Genomic DNA, 15,120 nt, shown 5'->3' on the forward strand with positions numbered 1-15,120 from the left:
CTTAAAATTACAAAAAGCTGTTTGTTTGTTTTTTCCCCAGAACAGGTGGAATTGTTCCTCCAGTAGCTCAACAGCTTCACAGAGAAAATATTCAACGAATAGTGCAAGAAGCTCTCTCTACCAGTAAAGTCTCTCCAAGTGAACTCTCGGCAATTGCAACTACCGTCAAACCAGGACTTGCTTTAAGCTTGGGCGTAGGCTTATCATTTAGCTTACAACTGGTAGACCAATTAAAAAAACCCTTTATTCCCATTCATCATATGGAGGCTCATGCACTTACTATTAGGTTATTAAATAAAGTAGAATTTCCCTTTTTAGTTCTTTTGATTTCTGGAGGTCATTGTCTATTGGCATTAGTTAGAGGAGTTTCAGATTTTCTGCTTCTGGGAAAATCTTTGGACATTGCACCAGGTGACATGCTTGACAAGGTAATTATTAAAGAATTAATTTCTCTTTTCTGTTATGGTGTCTGTTTCAATCAAATATTAAGAGATGCACTACACTACCATTTATCTAAATATTTCTGATAAACAGACTGAAAAAAATTTATATGCAATAAGAAAAAAGAAAAAGAGTAGTACATAGTTTTATAAAAGATTCTTACCCATTATTAATAAAATGGTAAGAGGTTTAGATTAGTACATAAAGGCTCAAATAGTTTGCAGATGCAGTTATGTTTTTAATCAAAAAAGATGTGAAAGAAATTGCCAAGTAAAGTACTATAAAAATGTGAAATAAGATATATAAAGATAACATAAAGACATTAAAGATGCACAAAGTTTTGTGATTAAACATCACAGTTGTTGACACCACTACCAAGCAGGTTTCTTTTTTCTTTGTTTCTGAATTGTACAGAGCCTACTGCTATATGCAAAAATCCTGCTGCCAACAGCAGAAATGATTAGAAGAAATGGGCAGGTTCTAATATTTGAAGTTTATCATTAAGCGGTCATTGTGAATTTCAAACTTATTTTTCATCCCCAATAGAAGAGCAGGAGTAGATAGGGAAGCAGTGATTGGCCACTATTGATAAGGTTGTCAGGAGTAAGTCTGTCTTTACTGGCTTGCTAGCTATAGTCCATATTTGTACAAGTATAGCATGTCTTATTCATCGAGTTTTGTTTTGTTTTAGTAAATTTCATTTCCTTTGCACTTTGGTTTCAAAATGTGCCATTTTATGACTCATTACAAAATTTTTGTTTGTTTTTGAAAGGTAGCAAGAAGACTTTCTTTGATAAAACATCCAGAGTGCTCTACCATGAGTGGTGGGAAAGCTATAGAACATTTGGCCAAACAAGGAAATAAACTGCATTTTGATTTCAAACCTCCCATGCAACGAGCTAAAAATTGTGATTTTTCTTTTACTGGACTTCAACATGTTATTGATAAGATAATAACACAAAAGGAAAAAGAGGAAGGTATATTTCTAATTTGTAGAGTTGGAAAAATAAGTAATCCTGGATTGTGCCTAAAAACTCCTATGTTTCTGCAGGGATCCAGAAGGGGCAAATCCTGTCTTCGGCTGCACACATTGCTGCTGCAGTACAGCACACAACAGCGTGCCACATTGCAAAAAGAACACATCGTGCCATTCTGTTTTGCAAGCAGAGAGATTTGTTATCTCAAAGTAATGCAGTGCTGGTAAGTTTTGTTATCGCCTCTAACAATAATAGTAACACTTTATAGTATGTTATTTTTCTTCTAGGAACTTAATTGATCCTGTGCATAGAATATGATATCTTTATGTCCTGTGCTAGCCCTGACAGAATGAAATTATGCAGAATAAAAACTAACAGCCATTTCTCGTACAGCTTCTATGGCAGCTTTATGGGACATCTTTACAGACTGTGTTGCAAAAAACTCCAAGGCTGCCTCTTATTGAATTTAAAAGTGGGTTTGCAATAAGAAATGAAATACAGTAACTGTTACTGTTATTTTAGAAAAATAAGCTAGTTTCCTTGAAATTTATGTTCCTTTGATGAAATCCATTTAAATCTGCATGTAAGCCTTGGTAAACTTCCTGTTTAACTGTATCTTAAAATTCATCCTTTTGAAACTTATAAAATGAGAAAATATTTAAATGATGGTAGATTCACAAAATAGAATATTATGTGAATATCAAAGGTAATAGCTTTTTAAGAATAATATAAAATGAAAAAATTGCTTATAAGTAAAAACAACAGGGTCTAACATATTGTTGTACTATGATTATAATTAGAAAAATGTTAGAAGAAAATGTATAAAAATAATAGTGATGCTGGTATTGAAATTATTGATTTTCTTTTCCTCCAATTTTTTATCATATAGCTATATCACTTGCCTGTTCCCCACCTATCAAAATGTAATATTTTCTTATTGTATAATGCTTGTATTTTCCCCAGGTTTAGCTAACAGTTTGGCTCATATCCTTATGTAGTATTTGTTGATTTGGGTCTTCTCAATTCCTTCAGGTTGTATCTGGAGGCGTTGCAAGTAACCTATATATCCGAAAAGCTCTGGAAATTGTAACAAATGCAACACAATGCACTTTGTTATGTCCTCCTCCCAAACTGTGCACTGACAATGGCATTATGATTGCATGGTAAGCCACAGGATATATGTGCTTCACTCATAATTATGTAAATATTAATTTCTATTTCATCATGTTAAGTCTTCTTCCTTTAAACCCTGGTCTATTTATTTTATTTTAATGGTTCTTATTTAGGAATGGTATTGAAAGATTGCGTGCTGGCTTGGGCATTTTACACAACACAGAAGGCATCCGCTATGAACCAAAGTATGTAGTACCGTTTATAATCTCTATGCAAGTTGCAGTATAAAATTCAAAGCCTTTTATATATGAGGTTTTCATCAATATTCTGGTGGTACCTGAATAAAGATTATATTATTTCATGAAATTTCTTCTTAATAAATATTTTTGCTACAGTATCAAATCATAAACATTTTGACAAATCATAGGTTAGAAATAGGTGGGTGGGTAGGGATGATGAATACCCTCATTTACTAGCAGAATGGAAACCATGTCCATGGCCTGGACTTTTGCAATATCAAAGCAATCTCAGGACCAGCTGGTATGCTGGGAAACTTCAGAAAAATGTGTAAAAAGCAGTCAGGCCTGAGACTGGGTTGTGAGTATGCTCCTCCACAGGCAGCTGAAAAATGGCCAAGAGATAGCTACTTTCTGAAAGCTTTATTTCCTCTACCACATCAGAGTTCCAAAGAATAGCACAGTGTTTCAATTAGTTATCAAGTTCTGGTCTAAGTTATTTCTGGAATAGTAAAAATAGTAAAGGATGATTATGTTTCATAATCTACTATAATTCTATTTTCCACATGATTTCATTTAATGTTTTAAAACTTTTCAGTATTTTAGTCCATAACTATTGCTACATGAACCACAGAGTATTAAGACTATAAACGAACAGAGTTTAATTAGTTGTGTCAGAAGGAATCTCCTATGATGATGGCCTACCCTCAGGTAGAATATAATGTCTGATCCAGTGTTGCCTTCTTGTGGCAGTGTTGAGGCTGGAGGTGATGACTTTTTTCACATTAGGGTCCAGTTGAAGCCTTACGTTGGGCAACGTTGCTAAAAAGCAGAAATCTGAGGCCAAAATTATTTACTGGGAAAGCACAGAGAAAGAGGGTTGGATCTAAGACCTCTCCTGCCGGTAGCGACGGAGGAAGGTAGAAAAAGAAACAACCCAGCTTTTGAAACCTCAAAGAAGAATCAGTAAAAACCTGGAGAATTTCTAAAGTAGGAATGGCTGTAGATTTGACTTTAGCTGTATGGTGAACTGTTTTTACCCTTTCAGCTTTGTAGAGAATTATAAGGTATTTTTGTTGTTGTTGTTTTTTTATTTCAAGTTTTTATTTATTTACAGTATGAGAGCAGAACTATTTCTTTCAAAAACTTCTCAATCCTCAAACTCATTGAATTGTATACATTAAAGATGTATAGCTTTTCACATGTCAACTATACCTCAAAGTGGTTTAAAAAATTACGAAATTTAGAGTTCTTGTTAAAGGAACTGGCCTTTTCTTCACCCATTATTCCTGCTGTATTTATATTCAAGAACCATCATCACATATGATTAACTGTACATTAGATATGTATACTGTTTGTCAGAATTCAAAGCAAATAGTGACAGATCAGGATGCAAATATTTGAAATAATATGATTTATCTGACTGTGATGCAGATGTCCTCTTGGAGTAGATATATCAAAAGAAGTTGGAGAAGCTGCCATAAAAGTACCACGATTAAAAATGAAAATTTGATTTTTGCTTTTCAAACAATCTCTTAAGGTAGGATTTCAACATTAAGTTGTGATTTTTTTTGTATATCAAATTGTGAAAGATACATAATATTAATTGTTCATCAAGACTTTCTTATGTTATTCCTTTTCTTATATTTGATGTTTAACCTGGTCTTCTGAGAGACAAATAATATGTTATAGTCTTATAAGGTAGTATAGGTTTTTTATTATCAAAAGTAAAATAAAACATCTTGTGGGGAGAAGAATGTACTGCTATTGGTAGGTAGAAAGAAAACCTTGGACGATATACAATGATTCTGTTAAATCCTGGCCCCATATTATACAGGCCTAGATCTTTCTATCTTCTCATATCAGGATACTAAAAGCTATTTTTTTACATTATATTCTATTTATTTTATTTTATTAAATGTATTTATTTATTTAAGAGCACACGTGTGAGTTGGGGAGGGGCAGAGGGAGAGGGAGAGAGAGAATCTTAAGCAGGCTCCATATCCAGCACAGACCTCAACGTGGGTCTCGATCCCACAGCCCTAGGATCATGACCTGAGCCGAAATCAAGAGTTGAACGCTTAACCAGCTGAGCCACCCAGGTGCCCCTAAATTTATTTATTTTTAATTGAACTGTAATTGATGTACAATATTATGTTAATTTGAGGTGTACAACATAGTGATTCAATATCGATATGTATTATAACACCATGATAAGTATAGTTGTACCATCTGTACCATACAAAGTTATTACAGTATTATTGACTATATCCTCTAGGCTGTACTTTTCATCCCATGACAAATTTATCTTATAATTGGAAGTCTGTACCTCTTAATCACCTTCACTTATTTCACCCATTGCCTGTGTACCCCGCCCCTACCCTCACCCCTGGCAAAAAGGTGGTTACCAGTAGAAGCTATTTTTTTGACTCCTGCTGAAACATTAGCCTAACTTTACTAATGAGAGAGAAATTTTAGAAATGTAGCCAGGTCAAAGTCATGTCAAATCAGAGAATTCTAAATGAAGACAAAAGGTGACTCTAACAGAATGCATGTTATTAATTATGAAAATATATGTTATTAGGTATATTCCCTGCAGCAATTGGGATATCTATACATTTCTTAAAATCCATCTGAGATTTTAAGTAATCCTTCTAGTGTGTACTGTACTTTTTAGTTGACCACATATATTTATATCCATTATTTTAGAAATTGTATTTAATCAATGAAAGTAAATGAAATGTAAAGGTTTTCGGTTTTGTTTTTAGATAATTTCCTCTGATTTTGAATCTTTATACAAGTTTATCACTTTTTTTCTGCCTAGATTAAAGTAACTAAATGTACTGTTCTTTGAATATAAAGATGATGCTGCTGATTTTAATGTCCTTTGAGAGATTTTACCAGTAAAGAGTTATATCACATCATCCATACTGGACCAGGTTGTTAGCTTTCTACTCAATGACTTGCTTTGTTCAGAAAATAGGGGGTAAGGATAAAAATCGAAAATGAAAAGATTTCTTATTTTAATCCTGCCTTAAGGTGACCTCTTTCTTGGGAAATTCCATAAGTAATTCCTTTTTTTTTTTTTTTTTAAGAATTGTAATCATAGAATACTGCTTTTGGATCATCCATTCGAGAATAAAAAAATATACTTTATATGAGGGAACATATAGAAACAGCCAATATTTATACAACTTTGCATTCTTTGCTGTTGAAGTATAGCTATGATAGAATTGGTTTGTAAATATTATTTAGAAGAAACTATTAGTTTGTGAATTCACAGTTTTCATTTAAATTTGTATTCTGTATCATATGAACCTGAATTCACAAAGAAGCAGTATCAGTATTTCCTGTGGCTCACACAATCAGAGTGCATATAAACTATGGAAAGAAATTGACCAAAATTTCTTCCCGCTGTCACAAATATTATAAAATGGGGATATCTATAATCTAAGTTCTTAAAATTTTTAAGTATCAAAACTGCTACAGGTGCTTCAATACAAGCATACTGGTTAACATTGAGTTCATGATATAAATAAGAGAAACTACAGATAAAGAAAAAGCAATTTTTAGAAACATTCCATATCTGTAGGCCTCTCGATAAGTACTTGGCCAGAGAAGGAAGGAAGGGAAAGAAGGGAAAAGGTGAAAAGGAAAAGGAAGGGAAAAACGTTGAACTCTATATGGGCAAGCATATTTACCAAAGTTAGCTAATAGTACAGGTAAAAGGCAATTTGCTGAAATACTCTGTTACTCAGTTATATGTATTTTACCAGAATTAGATTAAAATTAAAGGTAAAAAAATTGGGGGGCATCTGGATGGCTCAGTCAGTAGAGCATGTGACTCTTGGTCTCAGGGTGGTGAGTTTGAGCCCCGTGTTGGATATAGAGATTACTTAAAATCTTAAAAAAAAAAAAAATTAAAAAGATTGCTCAGGAATTCTTCTATACATTCATTCTAATGCTTTTATTAGCCTTCGGTAGGCTCTGGATTAGCTTTCTGCACATGTTTCCCTAGTTGGCTCAAGAACACTATTCTTGGTCTTGATACTTCTGTGATATCTGATGAAGTTGCAGATGAAAAGGAAAAAACATTGTGAGAAACAGTGGTCTTTTTTGTTGTGTTGAAGAGTCCCATGAAATTTGTTACAGGAGGTATCAAAGTCAAAGAATCTCTTGGTTGAATTTTAGGTTTTAATTTTCTTCGGTGCTCTTTCCCTAAAAATGAGAGAGGCACAATTAAATGTCTCTTTCTTGAGCCCAAAAGCCCTAGATACATTCTCATTGCTCTTGGTTCTGTATAGTTCTATTCTGTCCAAATCACTAAAACATAATAAGAGAATGGATCAGTAGCTTCCAGACTTGTAGATGTCAGAGTGCAAAAATTTGTGGGGGCCAAAATATGGTTCCAGCTTGTTATTATGCCAAGTTGAGACTAATAAAAGAACAAATGCCAACACAATTTTATAAAACAAGAGATATTTTAATACCCAAAAGAAACTATAAAAGGCGCTATCTCAAAATGACACATTTAATATTGAATGAAATTAACTTTATCAGAAACTTGTCCTTATGTTTTCTTATGTTATCATAAACCCGTGAAAACATTATCAGACCATTATTGGTAAACAGATTGCTATTTAGAAACCAATATTAAAGTGAAGAAAAAAATGGGATTGACTTTATTCCTTTATGTAAATTACTCTTACACTAAAGAAGCTATACAAAAAATATTCTTCTACCCATGATATTCAGAAATATAGCCTCCCCCACACATCTAGCTTTCCTCAGAAACTCCCTGAATAAGTGAAGTTCTCTCTTGTCCTTGTATTTTCTTTTTTTCTCTCCCTTTCCATTTGTGACACCTACAAACTGATTGTGACTTTTGAATGGTTCTATCCTTGCATTTGATTATAGGATAATATACCAAGGCTGATATTGGTCCTACACTAAACACACATGAACAAGCACTAAGTATATAAATGAAATAAAAAAGTAAATTTCTTTTCCCTCTTTCATATCTAATAGTAACCTTATAAGATCTGGGCTCTGATTTTACAGGCCTAAGTACAGGCAGCCATCATCTGCCAAATATATATAAAACTGTAGAGTATCAGTGGAAAAAATGTGATCTCTGCCCTAAGAACCCACAGACAAGTTGTACCTGAAACAAAACAATAGAAATATTGTAATTTAAGCCATACTTACATGTTGTTTCAATAATGACCTATTTCTATGCATGGCTTATGAGAAAAAGCAAACAGAGAAGGATTTATGTGAAGTGATATAGTAGGAAAGGCCTTAAAAGAAATGATTAACATGGTCTTATAAATGGGAAGGTATTTTAAGTATACAGAATGACAAAAGCAGAGTTTACAGGTAAACTTTTTAGGGGGTAAACCTCTACAGTTTGAATTTTTAGAAATGGAACACAGAATTGTAAAGTGTCAGGTCTAGGAGGTACCTCAGAGATGAAAGAAAAATCAATTACCTTTCTTAAAGACAGGAGTTATGGATGGTCCTCCATTTTTCTCTAGACTAAAAGGAAAACATGTATCACAAAAACTAGGAATATATAAAGACTTTAGTACACCCAGGGAATAAATTCCATACCCATTGGCCTAATTTATATGTTACCTGTACTAACTATGCATGTTACCTGTAGGTATTTTATATTCAGTCACTCATTTACGCACTTATCACTCAAACATTTGGAACGTTAAATCTGCTTGAAGTGATCAGTGAAAACTTCATGAGAAAAGAGACACTTCAGCTAGGTTTTGAAGAAAATAGGTCTTCAAATGAATGAGACAGAGGGAATAGGATATGAAAAATTATAGTACTATAAAACAGCATGGCATGTTCAGAGAATACTAAGTAGTCTAGCATGGTTGGAATTAAAGGTATCTAGAGATATATGATGGAAGATAGGTTGGAGAAAGGTCATTTTAGGTATTAAGAATACAACAAAATTTAAACTTTATTTTCAAAGCAATGGTTTACCAATGAAGTGTTTCAAGCTAAACAAGGTGTACCTAGTTAATATAGGGGTGTGGGGGGGGGGATTTAAAAGCAATTATTTTAAATCATCATCCTGTATGTGTAACATAGTTACAGAATTTCCTTGGTAATAATATTTAAGTCTTGCCTAAAGCTAATATATTAAAGGTGGTTATCACAAATGTATAACTGGCTAATTTGATGAGGAACATTTGCTCTGTCCACTTTAATGAGGCATAGGCTTCAATCTGTCCATATGCCAACTTGATGGCTACAGGGTAACATTTAGGCTAGCATGTAGGCTCAGAGTGTTTCCATACAGGTTCAGTTAACACCAGTAAAATTATGTCTCCATATTTCAAAATTTCCATATACAAAGACTTTTCTAATCTGCTACTCTTGGGGCTGGATGGGGGGATGGGAATAGAGAAGGGATATGTACACCAAAAAAATGCTATCATGATCCCAACCACAATCATTCATTGTACTTTCCAGTAGTGGTATCAAGGAATATTTTGTGGAAGGGTATTGTTGTCTATCCCAAAGTTTCCAAACTGATTTTAATAATCTTTTAGCACATTTCCTATAGTTTCATTTAACCAAACTCATTCACTGAGTTGTTATGAAAATTAAAGGGAATAGTCCATATAAATACTCTAAGGAGAGTTCTTAACACTGTTAATTATGAGAGTAATTATTATTTGCTTACTAGCTTCACCTCACCTGGTAATCATTCTTACAAGTTTACTGACCACTGGTCACTACTTACAATCCTAAAAGTTGGGTGCTCGCTTCGGTAGCACATGTAGAATCCTAAAAGTTGGGTGTTCACAGCTCCAGGGGCTGCCATTCATCCTTGGTCACTGTAGATTGGTATAGTTTTTACACCTATTTTCCAGTAGATGACAGTAAAGTACCCAAGGAAGGGACATCTTTTTGTAATTCCCAAAAAGTTGCTATGTAGGCTAGTTGGGGGAGTGACTGTGTAAAATAATACTTTTCATTATTTATCCTAAATTGATTTTTGAGCCAGTAAATATTATTTTTAACAATGTGAATTATAGGGGTGCTTGGGTGGCTCAGTCGGTTAAGCATCCGACTTCGGCTCAGGTCATGATCTCACAGTCCGTGAGTTCGAGCCCTGCGTCGGACTCTGTGCTGATAGCTCAGAGCCTGGAGCCTGCTTTGGATGCTGTGTCTCCCTTTCTCTAATCCTCCCCCGTTCATGTTCTCTGTCTCAAAAATAAATAAACATTAAATTTTTTTTTAAAAAATGTCAATTATAGCAATTTAATTTAGATTTCCCTGGCTTATTATATAAAATTAGGTACTCAGTTTTGGGTTATCAGTTTTTCAAAGACTTAAAATGAAGATGTACTAAAAATTGGTTTATAGAACCATGATGTATTGGATCTTATTCTTTTCTATTATTATAGAGTTAATACTGTACCTTGAATAGTTCTGTTTCCTACACATAAATAGTGCTAGTTGCAGAGACTTGTAATGCAGCTACATCTACTAAAGAAAAGAAAATGTGCCCATTCTAAGGAGATTCTCCTCTCCCTTTTGCAGAAGCTTAAGCTATAATGAAACTATAACACTGAAGCAAAATCCTCCGAGTAAATAAATGCCTTTCAGACTTTGCCATAACTCCAGTCACCGAGTCTGATTTAGCTGTTTCTATCCTGGGAGTCTGGCCTAACTTTGAATCAGGTTCCAAAGTCCCATCTGATGCCAAGGTCATGGTGGCATTCCTGGTCAGCTCAAATCTCTCAAGTATATCCCCAAAATGGCTTCCTGGATCAGACTTGGAGGCAACCAGAATCCCAAAAAGCTTTCTGAAATGTGAATAATCTTGGCCAAACAGGATCCCCAAGATCTGGTTGTGTTCATGCCGGCACAAGAAGTTCTGTTGCAAAATCAGAATTAAAACAGGCTTTGGCAGTGGACATTTAGAATGAAGTTTATCTCTTGGTATACAAGGCACAAAAATAGTTCCCCTTGTTTGAGCTTCCTTAAACTTTCTTACAAGTTCCTTTATCGATAATTTCAACTTCACATATACAGACACAATACCTTAATGCAGGAAGTCCCACTCGCTGTTGCATCTGAAATTCCTTTAGAAATGCTGGGTTAATACTTGCATCTCTGCTGATATTATTTGTTAATCGAAGGAACTGATTAGGCTTATTTCTGCATTCCTTTAATAGGATGCGGAAAGCACTTGCGTTGTAAGTTAAGTAGCCAAGAGCACAGGAGCAAGCTGTGCGAACCTAAGTGAAGAAACAGTTCCTCCACTGAGCTAAAACATCTAACACATGTTCTCATTAAACATTTCCTAAGAAAGTCTTTGTAGCTATGTTTAACAAACGTGTGTCAACCAATGGCAATCTATACATGGACGCATAACAACGATGTTTTCAGAGAGAGAGATGTCCACTGCCACTAATTACTAGTAGTTGTTCTCAGTCCTGACTGCATTTTAGAATTGCCAGCAGTTAAAAACAACAACAAAAACCCACCAACTGAATCAGACTCGCTTGGGGGTAGAATCTGGGCATTTGTATTGTTTTTTAAAAGTGCCACAGGTGATTCTAATATGCAGCCAGAGTAAGAACCATTGAGTTTGAAGTAGGACAGTGGGTCTCAGTCTTGATTGTGCATTGGAATCCCCTTGATAGTTATGAAAATTACTTGTGCCTAGGTACCACCCCTAGAAGATCTGATTTAATTATTTTGGAGTGCAGTCTGGACACTGAAATTTTTCAAAACAGCTCAGTTGATTATAATAGGAAACCAGATAAGAGACGATAAGATAAAAACAAGTTTAAAATAAGACACTCAGGAAAGCAATTCAATTTTCCACTGGCAAAAACAGAAAAAGTACATCTTTCCTTTCTTAAAGGGAATACCCTCAGTCTGTGACCCTGAAGTAATTAAGTTACTCATATGATTAATTATATTCCTGGGCAGTTCTTAGAAAATCTGTTAGTGGTGGCCTAAGAACTGTCATAGAATGAACAAAAACCACACACATCCCGGGTAACAGAGGGTTCATATACTGCTCTCTACATTGGCATCTGACTGCTTTATGTGCCCATATAACTTCCATACCTTGAACAGTGGTTCTCAGTGTATGGTCCCTATGCCATCAGTTTCAGCTTCTAGGAACTTGTTAGAAATGCACATTGTAGGGCCTATACAAGATATATTCAATCAGAAACCTGGGAATGGAGCCCAGCAATCTATGGTGTAACAAGTCTTCCAAGTAATTCCTATATTCCCTGAAGTTGGAGAAACACTACCTTAGACCTGGAGGGGGAAGTGCAGGGGAATACTTAGAGGCAAACCACTACTACAGCCAGCCCAGCCTTCTTCACACTGTCATCTCTAATCCTGTTTGGCAGATAAGGAAAACTCCAATAGATTCCATTTTCATGCATTCCAAATAATCATAGAAATGACTTAGTGACATCACTGGTTAGTAACTAACCATTTTTGTGAGAGAGTTTATAAATATTTTAATTACCAATTTCTATATCATCAGTGTACTTATTTGTAGATTGAATCTTAAGTTATTGAAGTTAAATGTGCACATGTTGTAGGAACAGAATTGTGGATGGCAGATACTGTACTAGAAAACTCCTCTGATTTTGTATTAGTAACATGAACTATTATATAACATACTTAACCTGTGGAGAAATTAGCCCACAAAAGTGAGAGGCAACTTACATTTTTAGAATATTCAATTATAGAAAGACTTTTGTTTTTACCTCTTCTTTTTCTGAATACAAATGATAGCAGAGCCGTTGGATTGTCCCTAATGTGGCAAATGCTTCTGGAATACCAGCTCTAGAATGAGCCAGGCTAGCTATTAAATTTCCTGCAAATAAGAAAAAAAATGCTTGTGTTATTTAAATGACATAAACTGATATACTGTACTTTTGTTCATTTGTACATATTGTTAAAAAGGGTTGAGTCACAAGACATCTCTGTTAATGAAGAAGATCTGAGAAAAAGCATGTATATATTAAATGTGGAAGTTTTTCCCCCAAATTGTGATTTGGTTTTCTGTCACAAACAGTAAAAATTAATTAGCTTTATCTAAGAGTGGGGAATTTTGAAAATCAGAGGTTTTTATCCCCATGGCTTCAGAATATATTTTGTTTTGAGCTTTAGCATTTTTACATTTTTTTAAGTTTATTTATTTATTTTAAGAGACAGAGAGAGCACATATGAGCAGGGGAGGGGCAGAGAGGGAGGGAGAGAGAGAATCCCAAGTAGCTCTGTGCTCAGAGCTCTCTGCTGTCAGCGCAGAGCCTGATGTGGGGCTCAATCTCATGAGCCACGGGATCATGACATGAGCTGAAAGCTTAACCAACTGAGCCACCCAGGCACCCCTGAGGTTTAGCACTTTTTTAATAACTATGAACATAATGATTGAACTACCATAAAAAGTTAGTATGTCCTCTTTGTAGTCCAGATTGCTTTGAGTTAAGAGCTTAATGGTATTTTAAAACCAAGCAATGTATTACTAACTTAAACTTAAAATCATTGAAGTTTTGCCATAAAAACAAATGTTTGGGGGTTGAAAATAAGGTAATTCAGTAATAAAATAAATGTGCAGCTACCAGCCTACAACCGTTTCATTCAAATATGTGTTTTATTTTTAAAGCATTCATGTGATATTGTTTCACAATATTGTTGCTGTGTTGGAAAAAGTGCAACACAAATTTTAATATATAAAGGCATCCACCCATATAAATGTGGATGGATACTTTATTGAGGTATTCACTGGGTTTTTGTTCTTGTATTTTTTTTTTTTTTCTGGCCTTCTTTATAAACCAAGGCCTTTGTATTTATTGTTTCAGGATGAGGAGGGATGGGTTGTATGGCTTGGAGCAAAAATTGTCTTAAGACAATCTTTTTTTCAGGCTTATATATTTTTAAAATCTATGTGTATAGAAGGCATTATTTTAGGTGAAAAGGACAAAGGAAGAGAGGTGTCTCTGAAGATGAGGAGCAAGAAATGGGGAACAAATGGAGGCAGTCAGAGACTCTAAGACTAAGAAGGAGATGATAGGAACAGGAGCTTTGAGTGGAGAATGGTTATGTAGTGCACATAGGAAAACTGGACAGTTGGCAATAGAAATCCTAGTCTTTGCAAAACTTCTGTGCCTTTGGAGCTTCTTCTGGGAACCATGTTGACGTAGACCTTTAGCACAACACTTATTTTACATTATATCTGCGGCCTGAATATCCTGCTTTGCTTGAGATACCCCAGACTCTGGAGATGCATATGACTCTGATGGTGGAGTGCAGAGAAAGGCCCAGTAATTTTTGAGTTTCAGTTCCTACCAGCCTGAGACAATATGTGAAAGCTAGTATAATATGGTATTTCTTACACAAAAGAGTTTGTGGAGTAAAATTTAAACCCACTACAGTTGTTTCTCAGAGCCATAGAATTACTATGACTTGAATTAAGAATGCTATTTAGATAAAAAGTATTTAATAATTTCTTTTAAACATGTTTTTGTCCTAGTTTCCATCAGAAAGTTTTTGTTTGCATAAATTTTCCTCCCATCTCAAGTAAAAATATAATTCTATGGCAGCAAGTATGATTTCCTTTCCTACCTTCTATGATCCATTTCAGTTAAAAACAAACAAACAAACAAACAATTTATTTTTTGGTAGTAGTCACTCCACGTGGTTGTCATCCTGATACTGTTTCATGTTGTGTTGAGAGTGATATATCGGGGCGCCTGGGTGGCTCAGTCGGTTAAGCGTCCGACTTCGGCTCAGGTCGTGATCTCACGGTCCGTGAGTTCAAGCCCCGCGTCGGGCTCTGTGCTGACAGCTCAGAGCCTGGAGCCTGTTTCAGATTCTGTGTCTCCCTCTCTCTATGCCCCTCCCCTGTTCATGCTCTGTCTCTCTCTGTCTCAAAAATAAATAAACGTTTAAAAAAAAAAGTGATATATCAAGTCAATTAGCTTATTATTAATTTTGAAAGTTAGCTCTGGAGGAGATACAGTTACACAACTAGCATTAAGTGTGCCAAGAACTCTGTTGGACTATTTTGCTTTGCTATATTGCATAGCAACAAAGGGAACTCTTTAAATGTTAGCAAAATGTGAACAATTGATCAAAAGAAAACCAGACAGAAGTATAGCAGTATAAATCTGCCATTACTTTCATAAATCAGTGTGTAAACTTTGTTGTTGGTAGCTCATAGTTTAATTCTCATTTTCTTTCTGGAAAAAATAATTAGAGGTTTGAAAAAGTAAGAAATCAAAAAGGCCATGTTCAGAGTTACCCTGCTGCTTTTTGGGGTGCAGAGTAGACTCCCATTGTTC

The 15,120-nt window shown here is 34.9% G+C and overlaps 2 protein-coding genes across 5 annotated transcripts in view; one reads left to right on the forward strand and one right to left on the reverse strand.

The window, feature by feature from the left end:
- The window catches only part of LOC109274472 (ORM1-like protein 1), a 51,714-nt gene that overhangs the window by 26,008 nt on the left and 10,586 nt on the right, over positions 1–15,120 (forward strand). Inside the window, exons 6-11 of one of the 3 annotated variants that reach the window (XM_019462094.2) lie at positions 41–428; positions 1,214–1,418; positions 1,493–1,641; positions 2,451–2,581; positions 2,705–2,776; positions 4,202–4,307. In XM_019462094.2, the coding sequence (XP_019317639.2) occupies positions 41–428; positions 1,214–1,418; positions 1,493–1,641; positions 2,451–2,581; positions 2,705–2,776; positions 4,202–4,280 (1,024 nt within the window). In that variant the 3' untranslated portion in view covers positions 4,281–4,307. Of the gene's footprint in view, positions 1–40; positions 429–1,213; positions 1,419–1,492; positions 1,642–2,450; positions 2,582–2,704; positions 2,777–4,201; positions 4,308–15,120 lie in introns of those variants that run through there. The other 2 variants (XM_053907009.1, XM_053907013.1) reach the window with 2 other exon arrangements.
- ANKAR (ankyrin and armadillo repeat containing) overlaps positions 6,720–15,120 on the reverse strand; it is a 73,222-nt gene continuing 64,821 nt past the window's right edge. For both annotated transcript variants that reach the window (XM_053906975.1, XM_053906965.1), the window contains 4 exons: positions 12,541–12,650; positions 10,844–11,040; positions 8,259–8,305; positions 6,720–6,985 (listed from right to left, as the gene is read on the reverse strand). In XM_053906975.1, the coding sequence (XP_053762950.1) occupies positions 6,738–6,985; positions 8,259–8,305; positions 10,844–11,040; positions 12,541–12,650 (602 nt within the window). In that variant the 3' untranslated portion in view covers positions 6,720–6,737. The remainder of the gene's footprint in view (positions 6,986–8,258; positions 8,306–10,843; positions 11,041–12,540; positions 12,651–15,120) is intronic.

Source organism: Panthera pardus, unplaced genomic scaffold (assembly GCF_024362965.1).
Source record: "Panthera pardus isolate Hobbes unplaced genomic scaffold, ASM2436296v1 HiC_scaffold_10, whole genome shotgun sequence".
Taxonomy (NCBI): Eukaryota; Metazoa; Chordata; class Mammalia; order Carnivora; family Felidae; genus Panthera; species Panthera pardus.